Here is a 19588-nt window from a genome sequence, read left to right as displayed (position 1 = left end):
GTGGCAACACACACACTGATTACTTTACTGAATTCACCCCCAAAACATCGTCTGTGCTTTGAGTCTTCTACTTTTTTTCACAGCAAGAAGATTTTCTAAGCTGTTACCATCTTGTTATATAGGTAGGTAGGTTTCTCAGGGCAAACTAAAGAAAATGGACCTTCAGCTCCTGGGAAACATTTAAGGGAAATCCCTGAGGAATTAGTTCACCTTTGAAAAGGTTGGCAAAGCTGATCTTTAAGGGCTGTCAGAAGGGCTCCCAGGCAGCATCTTCCTTTCTTCTCAACTTGCATAAAAAGAGTGTGCAGCACCGTAGAGATACCCGGGAAGAATCTGGAAGCATCTCGAGTCCACAAGTTCTGGTTTCACTTCCTATCACTGCACCATTGTGCCTCACGTTTTAGTTGTCATCAGTTACCAACAGATTTTAGAGATCTGGAGTCTATTTTCCTCATACACACTTCCATGTCTTCCCTTATGCCCGTGTACCTGGTTAATCATCTTATGTCCAGGAACAAGTCATGCGTATTTTAAAATAAAAGCATCGATAGAAAATATTGGCATTCATAATTATAAGCCCCATTTAATTCCGAGTTGTAATCAATATAACCACAGCTTGTTGTTTAAAATGTCCTACAAAGGAGAGAGGGGGGCTGCCCTCATATCAGATGCTTCCCACCTCCAGTGAGAATGCAGGAAGGTTTGCACAAGCTGAGTGGCTGTGTAAACGCACCCAGACGGAAATAAGAGCTGAAGAAGGTAAGGCAGACAGGAACTGGGTTAGAGAACACCTGAAGTGGGATTCCCCACCCTTCAGCTTTCCCCAAAGGCCGAGTGAAGAGGTAACAAAGGAGAAGCGAGAACTTGCGAGAACTTCCTTTTGCAATTAATTATTTAAGATAGGTGACCTGACGCCCTTACACACCCACTTCCAAGAACAGTCACCACATTACCACACCATTCTCTCACCACTGCTATTCATCTTTGAGGGAATGAGTTCACCGTTCACAATGTGCTATGTGTGTATCAGAATGACTGATATGAGAATTTAGAAGACAATAGGGAAGAGATCCTTTTCTCCCCTTAAAATATGCCATTTGTTTTATCAATACCTACTCTACTGACAATGATTTTTTTTTTTTTTTTGGATTACTGGACTTTGAAAACATAAAGAGGAAGTCGTCTTCTTCCTAATTTTTTTTTAAACATGTATTTTAAATCCTGGTTTCTAAACTGCAGTGCTCTAAAATTAGAAGGACACCCCAAGTACAGTTTGGGGAGAGGGAGTTTTGAATGTGTCATGTAAAGGAGAAAAGATTCTCACGGTGATGTAATTGCTATGACTGCTTTCTCAGTAAGTCCGATCTCTATGTGTCTTCTGCTGCTAAAACAGAATGTATCCGGATGAATAAGTTTTGAGGAAGAGAGATTTTTTTTCTCTTACAGTTTGGCAGTTTAGGAAATTCAAGTTCAAGAGGCTGTAAGGATGAATGCGTTCATGCTGCGATAGCCCATGGCAAATGTGGGAACTCGGGGTAGTATATGTATGTGTGCACACATGTGGTGAGTGTGTGTGTGTGTGAGAGAGAGAGAGAGACAGAGAGACAAGGACAGAGAGGAGAGAGAGACAGACAGACAGATAGACAGAGAGAGAGAAGGAAGAGGAGGAGGAAGAGAAGGTGGAGGAGGGAAGTAGGGATTGGGGAGAGTACACTACACAGGAAAAGACATGGAAAAGGTAAAGTATGCTTTTACAAAAATAATCCATTCTCGAAATAAGAACCCACTCCCACCAGAACACTGTGAATCCCTCATACATAACCTGATCCCCTCTAATGGGCTCTACCACTGAACACTGCTGTGTTGGAGATGAAGTGTCCACCATGTGAATCTTTGGGGACAGAGTCAAGTCATAATAGTCTCCAAATGGAAATCTGGGAGGCTGGAGCAAATGCTGCATTAAATATAAGGCCCAGTGTTCCTACTAATGCCCTTTTCACCACCCTGAGTGAAAGAATCTTCCTCTCTCTGCTGCCAGAATTTCCGTGGTGTCAGCAAACCTGACTCAGTGGTGACCACGCCGCGGAGGGTTTGCATGGTTAGTCAGACTCCAGTTCTCTCCTTTATTGACCCCGTTCGTTCTATGAGTAACAGGATTTGGCATGATGGCGACACTAGGCATATGTTATCTAAAGTGATTTGTGCTTTCTGCCTTTTCCCAGTTCTCACCTGTCCTTACAACAGCCCACTTGGCATCACCTGTCTTTCTTGGTTTGATGGTTTGTAATGTTTAAGGTTTATCGCTGACACTTCTGGCCCCACCTCACCTCACCTCACCCACCCCACTCCACCCTACTCCAACGAAATTGCAGCAACTCAGGGGATAAATGACTTGAACTTCAAAGCCCAGCAGCTGATTCCGGTGGACAGAAGTCAGGTTTATTAATCATCGCATGGCTTTGTCCCTACAAGGGACTCTGTCACACGCCGGGTTTGTGAACGGAGAGACACTTTCTTGAAGCACAAAATTTGAGCTTTTGCGTAGATCCACATTTCTGACAGTATACACAGTATACACAGATCCACGTCTGGCATCTGTGGCAGTAGTTTCAGATGCTGTTCCGGAAAGGTATTCCATGGCTGTGTTCATTCGTGCATTGCTGTGTGAATATTAGCAAGCATGAATATTCAAAAGATAAAGGTTCTGGGAAGGTTTGGAATACAGAAATGTGTTTAATGTTTTGGATAACACCCTCATAGTTCCCTAGGGAGCTCATTGAAGGAGTCACTAATCGAACTTTCTGGGGATCTGGATCGCAGGTCCATTCCCCTTTATATCCAATATTATATGCTATGACTCTAAAGGGGAATGGGGCAGGAGCTCTGCTTTTCTGGCAGAAAGGGACAAACAGGAGAGAAAGATGGATAAATGAGTATAAGAGGGTGTGGAGGCTTATTCAGATCATAATGCTCAAAGGACTGGGGAGATGGTGACTCAGCTGATAATGTCCCTGGAGCAGAAGCCTGGAGACCAGAGTTTGATTCTCCAGCGCCTAAATAAAAACGTCATGAGGCAGATCACCTCTGTGGCTCCTGCACCGGGGTTGACAGAGACAGATCACAAAGCACATTGTCCTACTAGTCAGTGAGCTTTGAGTTCAGTATTACTTGGGGAACTAATCCTAAACATGATCTACTACACTAAATATTCCTGCTAGCAATGTACCAAAGTTATTTTTTATAGTTACAGGGGAAAGTCATACATTAGTAAAAATTAAAGAGATACTTTTGTTGGATAAGACTCCAGTCACTTGTTACATTGCATTTATTCAAGATTTTATTTTTATTTTTATTTTCTTTTAGGAATTATTTTCTTAACAACCCTTTGAAGTGTGGGATTATTTTTATTTAGGGGCCGTGGAACTTCCTCTGAGAGGCAGGACATGGAAAGACCCAAGACCCACATTGTTGCCTCAAAGCGACCTGCCTAAACAGATCACAGAACCCTGTATTTAATACCTGGGGCAGGCTACATCCCGTTAGCACCAGCTGAATGAGATGCTTTCACGGGTTCGCAAGCAGCATCCCCCTGGGATTTTCTTTCTCCACTGCCCAGAACCCAGACACTGAGTTAGACTGGAATTGTTGCTCTAGATCATTTCTCAGAAGAATGAAACCACAGAATTCACCTTAAAAACAAACCAGGCCATTAAACCTGGCGACTGTGTCATAGACTCAACACAATAAGGGCAGTCAGGAGGAGCTCCTGAGATAACCCCCTCCCCCCCACTACACCACCCGGTCCAGGTCGAGCTCTTTTTTTTTTTTTTTTTTTTTTTTTTCCCTTTTCACTCAAAGAGGTAAAACTAAACCCCCCCCCCCCCCCCCCCCCCGAATGGTCTTACCCTAATACCAAGGCCACCTCCCCTTCAGTTCTTGAAAGTGACAGGTATTTAAGGAAGTTCTTCCTTATGATTTGTTTTGAAGGAAAACAACAAGCTAACTAAGTAAGGAACTAAGAGCTAACTAACTAAGGACACACAGCACGGGGGGGGGGGGGGGGGGGAGGTGGGGGGGGCGGGGGGGGGGGGAATGCGCCGACCAAGGTTGGTTTCACTGTTCATTTGAAGTTAAAAAAGGCTGCTGTAACCAAACCTGCAGGTTTTGCAGGTTTCCAAATACCAGTTGCTGCCTTTTGAAAGAAACTCAGCCCTCTTATCAAAACGCAATGCAAAACGAAATGAGATACAGGTCCATTGACTTGGGAGCCCAACAACCTATACCCCAGTGGTTAAAATAAAGGTCAGCAATGCCAGGCTGTGCCTTCGGGAGCCTGCCCACCTCCCACCTGCTATCTGGCGGTGCCATTCCCCACCCCTGTTCCAGTCACACTCCCTTAACTTGATATCTGTTTACTCGAGAGGGAGCGGGCTTTGAGAAGAGATCATAAATATCTTGGCCCAATGCCCTAGCAGCCATAACAAGGAAAAGATCATACTCGCAGCAAGATAACGTTTGGGAAACTTAAATGTGTGGGTTAAATTTTTATCCACGCTAATAACTGGATATATATATATATATATAATTTTTTTTTCTTCAGACTACTTCCTTTTTCTTTGCTCTCTATTTCTGCCCCGAAGCTGCAGGGAGACACAAGGAACTCTGCAGGCAAAATCGGCCAGAGCCTACTGCCGGCTAACCCTGTGAGGACTGCTTCATCGCACAGTACCTGGGTGGCTGTTCCTTCTCCAAAATGGCAGGTGTGAGTGGCTGCTTGAAATATTCCATGTTTTTCTTCAACTTCTTGTTCTGGGTAAGTATTTTTCTTTGAATTATCAGTTTTGTACAAGAAAGAGGAACTTGAGATAAATACCATAACCAAGAACAGACTTACACAGAGACTGGAGGATGAGGAGGAAAAGACATTTTCCATTTAACTGTTTGGATTTGTTTGTCTCTCTTCGGTTGTTTCGGAAACTGAAAATAAGCCAATGGTTCTGAAAAAAAAGGGTACTCATGTTCTCTGAAGATAAACATGTCCCAAATGTTTTCATATTGTTGCAAGACTAAACACAGGGGAAAACATCCCTTAATTAAAGGACGATTGTTCTTAGTTATATGTCAATCAGCAATCTCTGGTTTAAGGACTCTAAGGAAAACAGTTTGCTTCAGCCTGGCTTCTGGTTCTTTCCCTTGACATCTGGGTTTAAAACAGGTGACTAACTAGTGGGTGGTAGGGCGATAAATGCATGTGAGGATCATTTTCAGAGCCCCCAGGAAAAAATAAGGGGCCTTGAAACACTCTCAGAGAAGCAACAAGAGTATTTAATCACAAGCTTCAGCTAAGCCAGTGACTATGCATGGGTATTTTGAAGCATTTTGATGTATCATCAACACACCCTTTCAAACAACAGGGTTTGTATCTAGTAGAGTATGTTTCGTTTGAAAGTCTGTTGATGTAGACCAGTGGGTCTCAACCTTCCTAATGCTGTGACCCTTGAATACAGTTCCTCATGCTGTGGTGACCCCCAACCATTAGATTATTATTGGGGATACTTCATAACTGTAATTTTCTTCTGCTATGAATTGTAATGTAAATATCTGATATGCAAGCTATCTGATACGGGACCCCTGGGAAAGAGTGGTTCCACCCTAATGAGGTTGTGACCCACGGGTTGAGAACCCCTAATGGAGCTAAGACAAGCACATTGGAAGTAGTAGTACTTAACATTGAGAAATGAATACCAAGAAGTAAAAGGGGTGGGCTGTAGGAAAAACAACCTTATCGTGTTACATATATGCTATAAGTAAAACCCGTTCACAGGTAAAGCAATAGGAATATCCCAGAGTGCTCAAATAGAAAAAAAAATCATTTTATATGCTGGATTATAAAGTGTCTTATGTATTATTAAGAATAAGGAATTCTGGCTTTGTATCTGAACTGTTTGGCCTATAACAGAGAGATGGCTGGTTCCGTACAATAAATTTCTTCTCTTTTCTTTCTTAACTTTGGGAAGAGGGTTGGACAGAGCAGTGGGGGGAAAGGGAAAGTTCCAGTCTCATAAACTAAATAATGGTTAATTTAAAGAAACTAATATAATCTTATTGTATGAAATGACTTTCCACTCAATGACCAGTAGCCCTCGTACAGGTGACGTATTGGTGAATTAAATTAATTAAATGTTTATTTATATAAATAAGAAAGTAAAGACATTTTATTCTTTATACTTTGTCTCTTTTCCTAGAAAAAAAGTGGGCTGCTTTGAAAATAGTAGAAACGAGAAAAATGTTTTGAAACTCAAGGATTTATGACAAATTTTAAAAATTCATTTGATAGCTTGCTTCTCTTGAATTATTAAAGTCGCTGAGGGTAGAGTATAAATGCGTACTTTGGCTTTCTTTCAAGCTTTCCAACATTCACAAACGAAGACAAATCTGGAAAATTAACTCCATTACCGGGGCTCTCAAACCACGAGACCACGGTCAGTCTGTAGACCCATATTTTCATTCACTTGCCCAGGCAATTATGAAGCAATGGTTAGGGTTATCATTCATCTATCGATACATCAACATGTGTATTGCAAGGAAATTACATTTACTAATGTATTTACAGTATCATTCTCATACTTCAAAAATTTAATAAGATTTATCAAGGTTTCAATTTCTAATCGCTTCAAAGCTGCTATTTGAACTGGGATTCAGAAAAGGCCCATAAAGAGTGAGTGTGTATGTGTATGTGTGTGCATGTGCACATATGTAGGTGAGAGAGAACACATATTATGTATACCACATATTTTAGATATCATAAATGCATACGCAAATGTAGTATAAATACTTTTTTCTTACTTTTTTTAAACCAGATTGCAAAATGGGTTGGCTTTCTCATACCATTCAACAATAAGATAATATTTTCCTTATGAGATGAAAATATAGTTCAATACAGTTCTTGTCCTAATGTATGTACAATTAATTCTGACATTTTTTAAAAAAGGCTCTTCAAGTTGGTTTCTGAGTCTTTTTGATGTGATTATAATAATCTTTATAGCTTTTTTATTATTAAGTGGGACAAATATTCCAGGCTCATTAGCACTATCTATTTCTTTAAGAAGTCCTAATCTCTATACTTTTTATAGAACTACAGCATTGTTTATATTTCTGATATATATGTATATATCCCATTTAAACAACTAAATATTAATATAATAATAAACAGTTTTTAAGATGTTAAAAAAATCTGTAAATGCCCACACCAGAAACTGTCTACAGATTCAAGAAAAGTTAAAATGTATCATTTTATAAACAGAGAATGATAAGTCCTGATGGAAGTTGTGAATTCATTGTCTAATTCACAAACATGATTTTGAAATAGATGCAAATCTTGAACCGAAACATTATATAAGGATAATCCTGGAAAGGGATGCATAATAGATTTAACGTCAAAGATTCAAGGTCAATTGCAGCTCTCCTGTATACGTGAAGTTGTATTTAGAGACACAGTCACAGCTTTCCTTGGGGAACTCTGATTACTTTATGGTTACAATCTGTTCATTCTCTGAGGTCACACATGAAATCTTACTGATAGTATAGATTTCAGTTAGATATTCTAACTTCCTTTACAGATTTTTCTCTTCCCCATGTGTGCTGGTGACCTGCAACCTCTGGGTTAGGGATAGCGACCCTCATTGAGGACAATAACTGGAAGGACCAATGATAACTTCTTAGCCACATGTGACATCAGCACATTAAATCAGAACGTGGGCATCTGGAGCTGTTTCTGAGGCGGGGGGACATTCCTGTTTCTCCTCTTGTGTCTCCCCTCAACCCAGAGTTCTCAGTTGGAAAGCTATGATCCTTCCTAGGAAGTTAGCAATTTGTCACATTCTTAATGTTTACATGAGCAAAAATTTTAATGTTCCCATTGATGTGGTTTTCTTGTAGATGTCCATGGCCTTGTGTTTTCAAATGCATTCTTTCTGGTTCTAACTTGTGAAACTTGGCTTTAGTAAAGCGAGGCCAGATGTCGAAATATCTTTGAGATATACATGTGGTCATTTGATCTCAACCTAGTGGTTTCTCTTCGGGGAGAACTCGATGTGCCACACAAATATGTGGTGGTTTACAGTTGATAGAATTACTAATCAAAGAAAAAATGTGAATTGGAAATCATTCCCAATCATGCTGACGATCACTGCAAATGACAGAATTGGAGGTGAGATCAGTAATAGAAAAGTTACCGATACCAAACCTGTTTCCCTGAGTCATATGTCAAACACAGGAAATGCCGAAACTTTCTCATGCCTTTCTTAGGTAGGACAGGCCTGCGAATAACAAAGAAGCCTAGGGTTTCCTGGGCATCTGAGTAAGCTGGGGCCCTTTATGGCAAGATACAGGATAATAAAAACCAGACACAGGGCACCGTGTAGAGATTAGATTTCAGGAGCAAAAGCACAGTGACACATTGCCAGTCTTCAAATGAACACCGTGAGAAAAGGGGGCTAAGCCCTAAAGTCAAAGGCATCCGCATCCGAAGGGATTGATGTACAGTGGAGTTTGGAGTGTTTAGAAGGTAGTCTAAACATGGACCAAACCCAGGAGCCAGTGATTCAATGTTCATTGTATTTTCTACATTGGACGGGCTCAGCTTAATTAAGAGCTTGCAGGCAAAGCAGACATACTTCTGAGATTGGGGTATATCGCAAATACTAGGACACGGTTATATATTATTATCCTGTCAACTGATTAAAAAGTCCTGTGAGAAACAGCTCACCGTGGCTGAAATCTATGGTCTTTGTACATACAGTGACTGTCATTGTACGATGGTTGCTATTCAATTGAACTACAGCAACAATGAGAATGTAAGAATCCAGTTGTAGTGAGCTTTAGGTCTAGCAAGATACTGCTTCTTTACTTGTTATATTTCCTTGGAGGGAGTAGCTTCTCTGTACTTTACAGTTTGTTGTCTCCCCAAACTATGACCAAAGTGCTATGTACCTCTTTAGATCATCGTGATGATTAAGTGAGTTAGTGTGCATCAAGGGCTCAAAATAATAATATGTGCTTTCAGAAAATAACATTTCAATCAGCATTTTATAAGCATTTTAATGAAAAAGATATGAAACTATGTCGTAATGTGGGGGATTATTTTCCGTGTTGGATTGTAGACTAGAGGAGGAACTAAGACTGAAAGAAATTATGATAAGGCAAGAATCCTTCCACCGCGGTTAAAGAAATGGGAAAAACTGTGGATTCACACTACTTATGATTCAGATCTTGGGCACACTCTACTGCTTTGTGTGCTTCCTTATATTTCCTGGCTGTTCTGTGCTCTTTCCAATAAAGGAGGGTGGCACATTCACCTAGAAAGATTAATTGCAAAGATTAATTAAGAAATTTTATAAAAATTTATAAGCAAGGACTGGTATGCTGTAGTTTAATTGATTTTTTTTATTCCAACGATGGACTATAAGAACCAGCCTCTCAAATGATGATCATATTTTATGCATAGTAAGTTTTTAAGATATAAGCATAATTTTAATCCTACTTGACCCTTCTCTAAACTAGACACAAGGCAAGTAGTCTGTGAGAATGAAGGGTATATACCTCAATGATGCTGGCCTCTACTCTAGATAGATGAGGCCCCAAAGATTTCCACCCAAGTGACTTCGAGCCCGTTGCTCAGCCTAACACAGACTCTTTTCCACTAATGACCATTGGGAACAGTTGTAAGCTGGGATTCTAGGAACCCACATGAATTCCCATAAAGCCCTGCAGAATTCCAATCAGAAGTGAGTTCAGAATGTTCTCTTCCTAGCATTTTGTTGATGTTAGTGCATGTCTGTCTTAGTCTGCTTGGGCCTCCATAAGATATTGCTGTGGACTGGTAGTTTAAACAACAGAAATTCATTTCTTGTGGTTCTGAAAGTTGGGAGACTGAAGACTGAGGGTATGAGGGGATGGCCATCTGGGTGTCTGGTGGGGGTCTTTCTCCTGCCTTTTTACTATGTTCTCATGTGGTCCTTCTCAGGTGTTAGTTAATGGAGAGAGAGAGACAGATTTCTCTTGTAAGGTTCACAATCTTACTGGTTAGTATTCTACCTTGATGATCTCACTAATTATCTTAGGATAATTAAGGAGCCTTAATTATCTCCTAAAAGTCCTATTTCTAAATATAATAATTGAAACAGTGTTTTATATGAGTCTAGGGAGATGCTAATCAGGTCATTGATTGCCCATATGCAAATATCAAAATTGTCTATGTTCTCAGAATACTGATTCTGACCAACCACATCCTCACCGTGAAAATGAAAGACATCAAGTTAGGACAAAGATAAAAACCACAGTGATTCTCCTGAAAGAAAAACCAAAATAAAGATGGGCCAGTGAGTTCTACGGTGTCCACTGATGTCAGGCCTATAGTCAATATATTAATGCCTTTCATTTCATAATCTTACAACCAAACGTATCTAGAGCTGGGCATATCTTAACAACTTAACAGATCCTTAGAGCCAATGATGAGGGATGAGGAAGGCCCCAGGACCTCACTATGATGGTCCATCTTAAAACCATGGTAGTGGAACTGATTTGCGTTTAATCAATTTGATAGAAGACACATCTACTTTTAAGATTGCCTGGAGCATTTCTGAGGATTCTAATGGTGCTAAGTTTGTGATCCTTACATCTGAGTTTCTCCAATAAGATAAGAAAGACGAGTTTTAAACAGTTTATTTTCATTTTAAAACTAAAGCACACACAAAAGAGAGGAATAGTGTTGGGCATGGGCATGAGCCTTTAGCTAATTTCTATATGTGTAAAAGGAGTTTGTCTCATTGTGAAGACTGAAATTAGACAAAATATTCTTGACTTCTGAGTTAATCGAGTACTCTTTCTTTTCAATGTTGATGTTACAGAAAATATGCAATTGCTGAGAAAAACCCAACATCATTTGAGGGTCATGGTTGATAAGATACATATGTATAGTTTAGTTTTTAAGTACTTTGAGGTAAGTTGCAATCGAAATAGGAGATAAAGGTTTAAAGACTGTCAGAGTCTTACTATTAGAGCTTTATCCTTAAATGATATCCTTAAATGATTATTGCCTTATCATAATATAGTTACATATTTCCATTTCCTCCCTCCAAACCCTGCCATATACCCTTTTGTGTTTTTTTTCAAACTCACGGCCTCTTTTTCATTGATTATTGTTGTAGACATATGTCAATATTATCTGTAAGTATTGTACGTGTAAGTTTTCAGGGCTGACTACTTGCTATTGGAAAACCAATTGGTGTGCTCTGGGGAAGTCTGGGGAAGACTATTTCTCCAGCTCTCAACACTTCATAGTTGTCTAAAAGTTTTCTCTTTGATAGTATAATAAATTCCAGATTAAAAATAGTTACTAGGATAATTAACATTACTTTTAGTTAAAGTTAAAGACCAGAGTAACTATTAAGATGACCAGAATAAGGGTATGGGAAATCTAAGACCAGAGTAGACGAGGCAATACAGAGAGGAGTAAGCAGCATTAAGGACCTCTGGAAAACCTACTACTGTAGAAATTTCTTAAACTCTATACGTATACAAAAAGAATTTAAATTCTTACCATGGACTTACCGTGCAAGAAGAAAGACAATATCCCAACTAGCTATCTTATGCTACCAAATGAAACTACCAGTACCAAGAATGGGTTATTTCTTTTTGGGTTGTTGATCAAAAAGTTCCCATAGACTCCTCCAAACATTACAGGCAATTGTTGATGCTATTAGCTACCCTTTACAATCTTACTGCTTAACTTACCACAGGCTTCTGTTATCAAAGATGGAGAAATGTGGCTGGCACTACAACTGTTTAAGAACTGCACTAGAGGTCATCCTCACCAGATTCTTTCGGTTGTGACCCCTGAGAATTGTAATAGCAACCTGCCTCTAAAATATGCCTGCCCTTGCAAGGGTGCCGTGTATGTTAGAGGAGAAATCAACCGACTTTTCTGGTTGGATTTCATTAGCTGGAACCTAGTCCTGTACTGTTAAAGAGGTCAAGAGCCTGAGACTAGATACGTAATGGTCCCCAAAGGAAGACTAAACACTATTATTCTGCTAAATGAACACCTCCAGAAAAATGACTTCTAATGGCATATTACTCTACCCAGCGATGAGCACATCCCTCAGCCCTCATCAGAGAAGCTTCTTCTTGAAGCAGATGTTAATTAGCACAGAGACACACAACTGAACATTATGTAGAGTGTTCAGCTCTGAATAGAAAGTTTTTGTTTGTTGGTTTGTTTTGTTTTTGCCACATTTCTCCCCAGTAGGTTCAGGGATCTATGCAGAAGACAGGGTAGAGAGATTGTAAGAGTCAGAGGTGATAGTGATTTTAAGGAGACAGATGCCAAAGGGCAGATACCTATATGAATTCACAGGGACAATGAAAGCATGCATGAGACATGCTCAAGAGGGACAAAATCCCGGCTCAAAGGAAGGAAGGTGGGTACAGACTCCTAGCCCTAGCCAGAAGCTGTTCATAAATGATAGCACCTGGCAAAGGGAAAATCGATTTTCTTTAACGGAGTTATCCCGGGTGTATCAGCAACTTTCCAGGCAGAATCCATGCTCACAGGCACTTGTCCAACACAAATCAGACTCCATGCTTTTTAGTGGATTTTTCTCTTCTTTTAGTTTTTTTTATTTTTAAAGAAAGAACATGAAATGGGATAGGAAGGGAGGCAGGATGGCCTGGGAGTAGGGGATAGAAATGAATATGGTAAGAAATACACTGTATGAAATTCTTCAAGAATAAATTAAAAATGAAAATGATGGTCGGTATACATGTACTTGTAAAGGGAGAATAAAGGGACAGAAAATACCAGTAAGGGAGCCAATTAAGAAACAAGGAAAACGCAATGATTATAAAATCACCATCAGGAAGGCCTGCTTAGTCATCAGTGGAGTTGAGTTCTCGCTCTCTGACCTGCTGACTAGCACCTGCTAACGTGGGTCCTTGTCTTCATTGGTAAATATTAGCTTTATTGGGAAGAAGGGTGATTAGGCTTGTAACTCTAAACTTTCATTAATAGGTGCTATATTGTGTCTATATATATGCCTGAATTTAAGACAGTCAATTGCATAGGTTATTGTCTACTGAACAAAGACTATTAGTCTTTTTTAAAATTGCATTAGACTAAGTTTCATAGGAGTCAAAGCATGTAAGAAGGGCAGACTGGTGAGGAGTTGACCTGGATTTCAACCTTGTGACCGTAATCTGTCAGGAATCAGTAACATTATCAGTTTGGACTGAGATGGCTTTTGTGGTCTTTTAGGCAGCAGAGATTGCACGTCTCCTCCTCAACTGCTCAGTGTACTCCCTATTCCCTTAGCAAGTCCCTTGACCTTATTTCCACTGCAAACTTAAGGAATGGTATTAAAAATTCTGCTACAGGTTGCAGACCTGTAGTTCAACCATGTGTGCAGAAAAACAATGACACTTCAAGGTCACTGGGATTTGGAGAAGTCAGACATTTCTTTGTTAGTGTATGGAAAGGTCAGAAACATCTAGAAAGTCTTCCAAGGCCAACTTTTTTTTTTGGTCTGTTATCAGGGCTGCCCTCAGCATATCGATCTAATGACACATCTTTGATTTTTTTGAGGCCTCTATGCGTATCTCTTTCTGTTTTAACCTTGAGAGACAAGAGTTTTCCCTACACTAAAGTAAAATGTGTTTTACATTTTATGTGTTGGCCATGGTCCAAATTAAATAATCTGGTAAAGTCATTAAAGGAATTTAAGACTTTGAATACTGTTCACCTTTGTTTCTTTTCTCTGGGTAAGCCTTAGTACCTATTTTTACAAGGTTCGGGTTTAAAAATATTGATTAATATTTACTATCATTGCTAAATTTCACATTTTGTCAAATGTTCTGCTATTGTTTATCTTTGCGAACCTCAATCTTCCTCAGAAATTCTGAATGTATATTTGATGATTAATGAGTTATACTTTTCTTTCTTGGCCCGAAATAGAGTTCAAGAGTCAAATCCAGGAGTATTTTAAGGGTATCTTATCTTTAAACCATAATGGAAAAAAAGACACATGATTGGAATTAAATCATGTGAAATATCTTTTTTTATTTCTCCTAGCAGAGGTGCCATCTTGTCTAAAGACTAAGACTGAAATTGTCTGGTTATCAATAGACTTATACAGCCAGATAAATGGAGCTTATGGAATTAGTATTTCATTTTATCTTTGTACTGTAACATTCCTTTTTTCTTCCCCATTTCTGCAGATATGTGGTACATTGATCCTGGCACTAGCGATATGGGTGAGAGTCAGCAAGGACGGCAAAGAGGTAAATACAGACACACGGCACAACTCTATCTCTGTAATGAAGAGCAACGGCAGCACTAATGACAAGTAGTGAATGTTCTGGACCATTTTTCTTAAATGTCTTATCATTTGTGATGTTTTATGGGTTTACAGTTTAAGCCATGAAAATTGCTTATTATGTGCCTTGCATGGAACAGTCCTCCTGGAGAGCTGAGAGGGGGTCTTACGGTTACAGAAGCATCTATTTTCATGAAGGAAAAGCTTCATAGGTAGAGAGCTATCATTCCAAAGTACCCACAATGTTAAGAGTTAGTCAATCCAATTGGCCTGGTCAATCACTTGGCCAAGGTTAATCACTTGGTCAATCCTAAGGCCAAGCTCTCAGGAAGGCTGATTTACCATAAGCCATGTTAAAAATACAGGATGAGTTAGGTGGCGGTGGTGCATGCCTTTAATCCCAGCACTCAGGAGGCAGAGGCAGGTGGATCTCTGTGAGCTTGAGGCCAGCCTGGTCTGCAGAGTGAGTTCCAGGACAGGCTCCAAAGCCACAGAGAAACCCAATCTCAAAAGAACCAAAAGTAAAAATGCAGGAGGAATTACATCCTTAATGAGATAACATATTTTTTTCTTCCTTGAGTCCGAGCATTCTGTGTAGTTGATAGTGGAGAACAAGCATTTGGCACAGTGCTCACGACACTGCCGTCCCCAGGCCGCTTTTGCCACATGGGTATTTGTCTGACCTCCATGGCTGACCATGTCAACTGAACTCAAGTGCCATTGCTTCCTCTCTTCCTCTTAGCCGTCTTCCTCCTCCAGGAAGCTGCCAAGATTTATAGCTCATCCGCCTAGGGTTTTTTTTTTTTAAATTTAAGCTCAAATAAAATTATCTTTGAGCTTTCTTCTGAACCCATTCTTAAATTATTTTATCAATGAGACTGAGAACCCTGAGAGGTGATCCCAATTTCCCTGACAACATGTGTCACCCCAGCTGGGGCAATCCCCTAAATTCTAGTAACATTATTTTCACACTAGAAAGACTTCAGCACAAGGAGATGTGGGAAGGGGTCAAAGTAGAGTCTTGCGTCTTTCATCACTGAAGGCCAGGCTAATGAACTGCTGGGAGACATAGAACATCCTTCTTCCCCACCTAGAACAACTTCCATAGTACATTCTGATTATGATGTAGCTGATCCCAAGCTGGTTGGTCCAGTATGAAACAGGATGAAATGTTTCCTTGGAGACGAATTTGCCTCTAGATTTCGAGGGCAGCCCAGGACAAGGATAGCTGCTGTTTACCTCTTACAACCAGAATTAGAGGCAACCGCTTCAACCAGCGGCTGCCACGCTAGTCTGGCTCAGGTGGAATTCAGCTTCTTGATCACGTAAACGGTTAATAAAGTCAACTTCCTCACACTGTGTACCTTTTCATCCCAGGGACAAGGCTCTTCTTATCAACACGTCCCCAGGTCTGGAAGTTTAGTTTATAGGCACAGTTCCAGTCCCAGCCATTGGACTCAATACACGTTATTTCTTTTCCAAGCTAAAGTGTTACAAATGTGCAAAAAATGGGGAAAGGAGAAGCGTGTGGGTAGGTTATTGTTTCGGATTTATCAAAAATAACTCCACGCTGGCTCCATTTCTCGACTCCCTTATTTCCATTCTCTTCTTCCCTCTCAATTCAAAGGGCGGAACCCTCACCCTCTCCCCTGGCTTTACCGTTCTTAGCGCCTACAGAGCAGTTTGCGCACCCTTGGTTGTGACGGCCGGTGTCAGGCTCTTGGCATGGTCACACCTATTGTTAGGGCCTTGTCAAAGGTTTTTGCACCAATAATTTTCCTCCCTTAAGAAGAATTATGATGCCTATTGAATGTTATAAAGAAAATATTAAGCCGGCAGTGAAGACAATGCTCTGAAATCATTTAAATTATTGTTATATCATGGTGCAACTAACTGCCTTGGGGCATGGCTTAGTGGAAAGAAGAAGGATTAAAAGCAAACTGGCAGCTGGTTTGTTTCGTCTTTTAATATAGACAGCTTTTCCAGAAAGATTCATCCCCCCTTCATTCTCTCCTTCTCCCTCCCTCCGTCCTTCCCTCCCTCCCTCCCTCCCTCCCTCCCTCCCTCCCTCCCTCCGTCCTTCTCTCTCCCTTCTTCCTTCTCATCCCTCTTTTCCTCTTTCAGCCCCCCCCTATTTTTTTAAATCCTTCTCATTTTAATTGTTTGGATAGGAATGTGCTATACATTTTTCTTCCCACTCCCCTTTTTTCCTCCCCTCTTCCCTTCCTTTCTCTCACCCCCTGTTCTCCATTCTCCCAATCTACTCAGGAGATCTTGTTCAACCCCCCTTCCCCGTGGCTTCTTTTCTACCCCAAGGGAGTCCAGAGAATCCCTGAGGCTTTAGCTATTTCCTCAATTCTGTACTTCACCAGCTGATTAAACTGGGAGGGGCTGGGTGGAGTAGGTCAGCTTGCCTCCCGGCTCATTAGAATTCCATTCATTATTTATTCTGATAAATGTGGCTCTAAAATCCTGAGGGCCCCACGATCTGGTGTTATGGAGGAAGTGGAAGTAGGTTTTGACGGTGTACATAATCTGACTTTGAGGCTCATAATTTAAAAAAAGGAAAAGAAAAGGAACCACCAACCTTCACTTTGTGGGTACTTTGGACTTTTGAAGATGTGTGCACAGCCTGAATTTTATCCTCTTATTTGATTTCTGGTCGATGTTTTCTTACTCCAGTGTTTCTGTTAAGCAAATTTGGTGTTTAGTCTGTTAAGAAACGACACATATTGAACACATTAAAAGAGAGCCGTCGTCCTTGAGAGCACCATTCTCACTTCACATCTGGGAATGAAATGGACTGCAAGGACCCAACAGCTCTGTTAGTCACATTTAGAGCCCGGTGCCTTCAGCCTTTTACCCAGAACAAAAGTCAGTACCAGGGCAACCAGCCTTGCTGACGCGAAGTTAGCTTGCTGTGTGTTTAACTGCAGTTAGTGGTAAAGAATCAAGGCCGAGTGGCGAGCTGAATTTTATTCCTGGGAAAATAGAACTAGTTGTTTTACAAGGTCCAACATGAGAACAAACACAGAAAAGAATGGCAGGAAGGCGCCATCTCTTTGGGGTAACGTGCCGTGGAAGGGTACGTTCTGAGGACAAACTTCAACAGTTTCCAAGACTAAAAGCACGGACACCACCCTTATTTAGGACATCTCTTCTAATCTAAAGAAGATCCCTGCAGCCTCCTCTTTCAGACTCCCCCACCCTTCTTTAGAATTTCTCCCCTTTTCTTAAGAAACACTGTTCTCTGTTTATATGGGGCAGCTTTGGAAACCTTTCTGGGTCCCTGCTAGAACAAACATCCGGCTCAGATTTCTAGTTTCTTCTTCAATAAGAATAGGCATTTGTTGGGTTGAGCTTATGACAGTGACTGATAGTGGGTCAGGACACAGCTTTCTTTCTGCCTAGTCCCCGGCAGTGGGTGGCCTCACCACAGCCCTTAATTACTGCCTGTGTGAGTGTCAGTTGCACTACGGAAGCTCCCTGTGTAGATCGCCCATCTATTCATTATCTCTGTGTCTGTCCTGAGTTCTAGTAACCTTGCTACCTGTTTAGCTGTCATAGCATGTTCAGGTGACCAGGCGGAGCTGCCTGAGCAAAGCTGTGTTCTTGACACATCCGTTTTGTCCCGGACCTTGTACCTACTTGTTAACAACAAGATTTTTCTGATTTTAATAATTCCCTAATCCAGCTGGGCATGGTGGTGGTGCATGCCTTTAATCCCAGCACTTGAGAGACAGAAGCAGATCGATCTGTGAGTTCAAGACCAGCCTGGTCTACAGAACAAGTTCCAGGACAGCCAGAGATGTTATACAGAGAAACCCTGCCTCAAAAGATCAAAATAAATAAAATAAAATAATAATTTTGTAATCCTTTTAAGGTATATTTTTATCAATTCTTTGTGGATTTCATGCATTCATAGAAGGTATTTTGATTCTATTCATCTCCCACTTCTCTCCTGATCCCAGATCCACTTGTCTACCCCTTCCAAAATTTGTGTCTTTAATTTTGTTGCTGTTGTAATAACCCAGCAGACCCAATTTGAGCTGCCAGTATACTCAAGGATGTGGGTCCTTTCACCAGAGCAGAGCAGTCCATCGACCAGGACCTACAATCTTCAAGAAAAGTAATTCTCTCTCCAAAGAAATCTGGCTCCAATCTTAACAACAAAACACACACACACACACACACACACACACACACATTTCTCCCCAAAATTCATGAAAAAATATTTATAGCATAAGAAGGCTTAAAACTTGTAAATCTAAGCATTACATGTAAGCAAATGTTTTACAGACAAAGGAGGCTTTAGGAACCACAGAGCCAGTCTATTTCCCTCTCACAAACTGCGAATGGGCCCACAGGCTGCGGTTAGCTTACTGTCCTGCAGTTACACACTTGTTATATATCAGGACCCCAAGTGGATTGAGGTTCTTTGTATTTAGGCTTTCATAATTTCAATACACGCCTTCATGTTGACTATTGAACAAACACTTCTCATAGGTTATGCATTTCAAAAGACTTCAAAGCAGAAGGATCACTAGAGGCGTGCTATTTTTTGCATTGATTTGGTAAAGGAGGTGACCTGTGGGTAGTCTGAGGGATGACAGAATTCAGAGTCTTTATCTGTCGTTGGAGACAGCCCAGCACCTAGAGGTTCCAGGTGGCATGGGGGGGGGTGCGGTATGCAGCACGCATGTGTAACACTGGGGCGAGATCTCCATCTTTAGCTGGAATCAACTCCTGCGCACTAGTGGAGGAGGACAAGTGGTGTCTGTGTTTGGGGTGCTAAGAGATTAATGTACAAGTGGATACTTGGATTGCATGAGGAAGAACTGAATTATGTGGATGGGTAACTCACCCATTGTAAACAGACCTAAGGCATTTTCCTCAACATCCCACAATTTGACAATCTGGTAAAATTCAAGTCTCTGGGTTTAGTCCTTCTGGGAATGAGAAGATAAGAGTTGATATGGACTACCAGGAACTGGGCTTATTGTATTCTTACCAAGATGTAAGAGCGTGTTCCTTAACCCTGAACCCTTTCCTGGTATGCCTATTCAGCCAGTTCCTGCCTTCTTGCCTATTCTGCTTTGTTATCACTGCAACTTTGCCTGTTCTTCACCTCCATGAGATGTTTCTTGCAGCATTTGCTCTATCATGCATGGCTTCTTCAGCTAACAAGATTCTGACACTTACTCACGCTGTAAGCAATA

At 40.7% G+C, this 19588-nt stretch overlaps 1 protein-coding gene across 1 annotated transcript in view; it reads left to right on the top strand.

The window, feature by feature from the left end:
• The first annotated feature begins 4421 nt into the window (after positions 1–4421).
• The window catches only part of Tspan8 (tetraspanin 8), a 31561-nt gene continuing 16394 nt past the window's right edge, over positions 4422–19588 (top strand). The window contains exons 1-2 of the mRNA XM_087901951.1: positions 4422–4813; positions 14272–14334. Coding sequence (XP_087758077.1) covers positions 4754–4813; positions 14272–14334 — 123 coding nt within the window. The 5' untranslated portion in view covers positions 4422–4753. The remainder of the gene's footprint in view (positions 4814–14271; positions 14335–19588) is intronic.

The sequence above is a fragment of the Myodes glareolus genome, chromosome 26 (genome assembly GCF_982192425.1).
Source record: "Myodes glareolus chromosome 26, mMyoGla1.1, whole genome shotgun sequence".
Classification (NCBI taxonomy): Eukaryota; Metazoa; Chordata; class Mammalia; order Rodentia; family Cricetidae; genus Myodes; species Myodes glareolus.
This window is presented reverse-complemented; position numbering and strand designations above follow the sequence as displayed.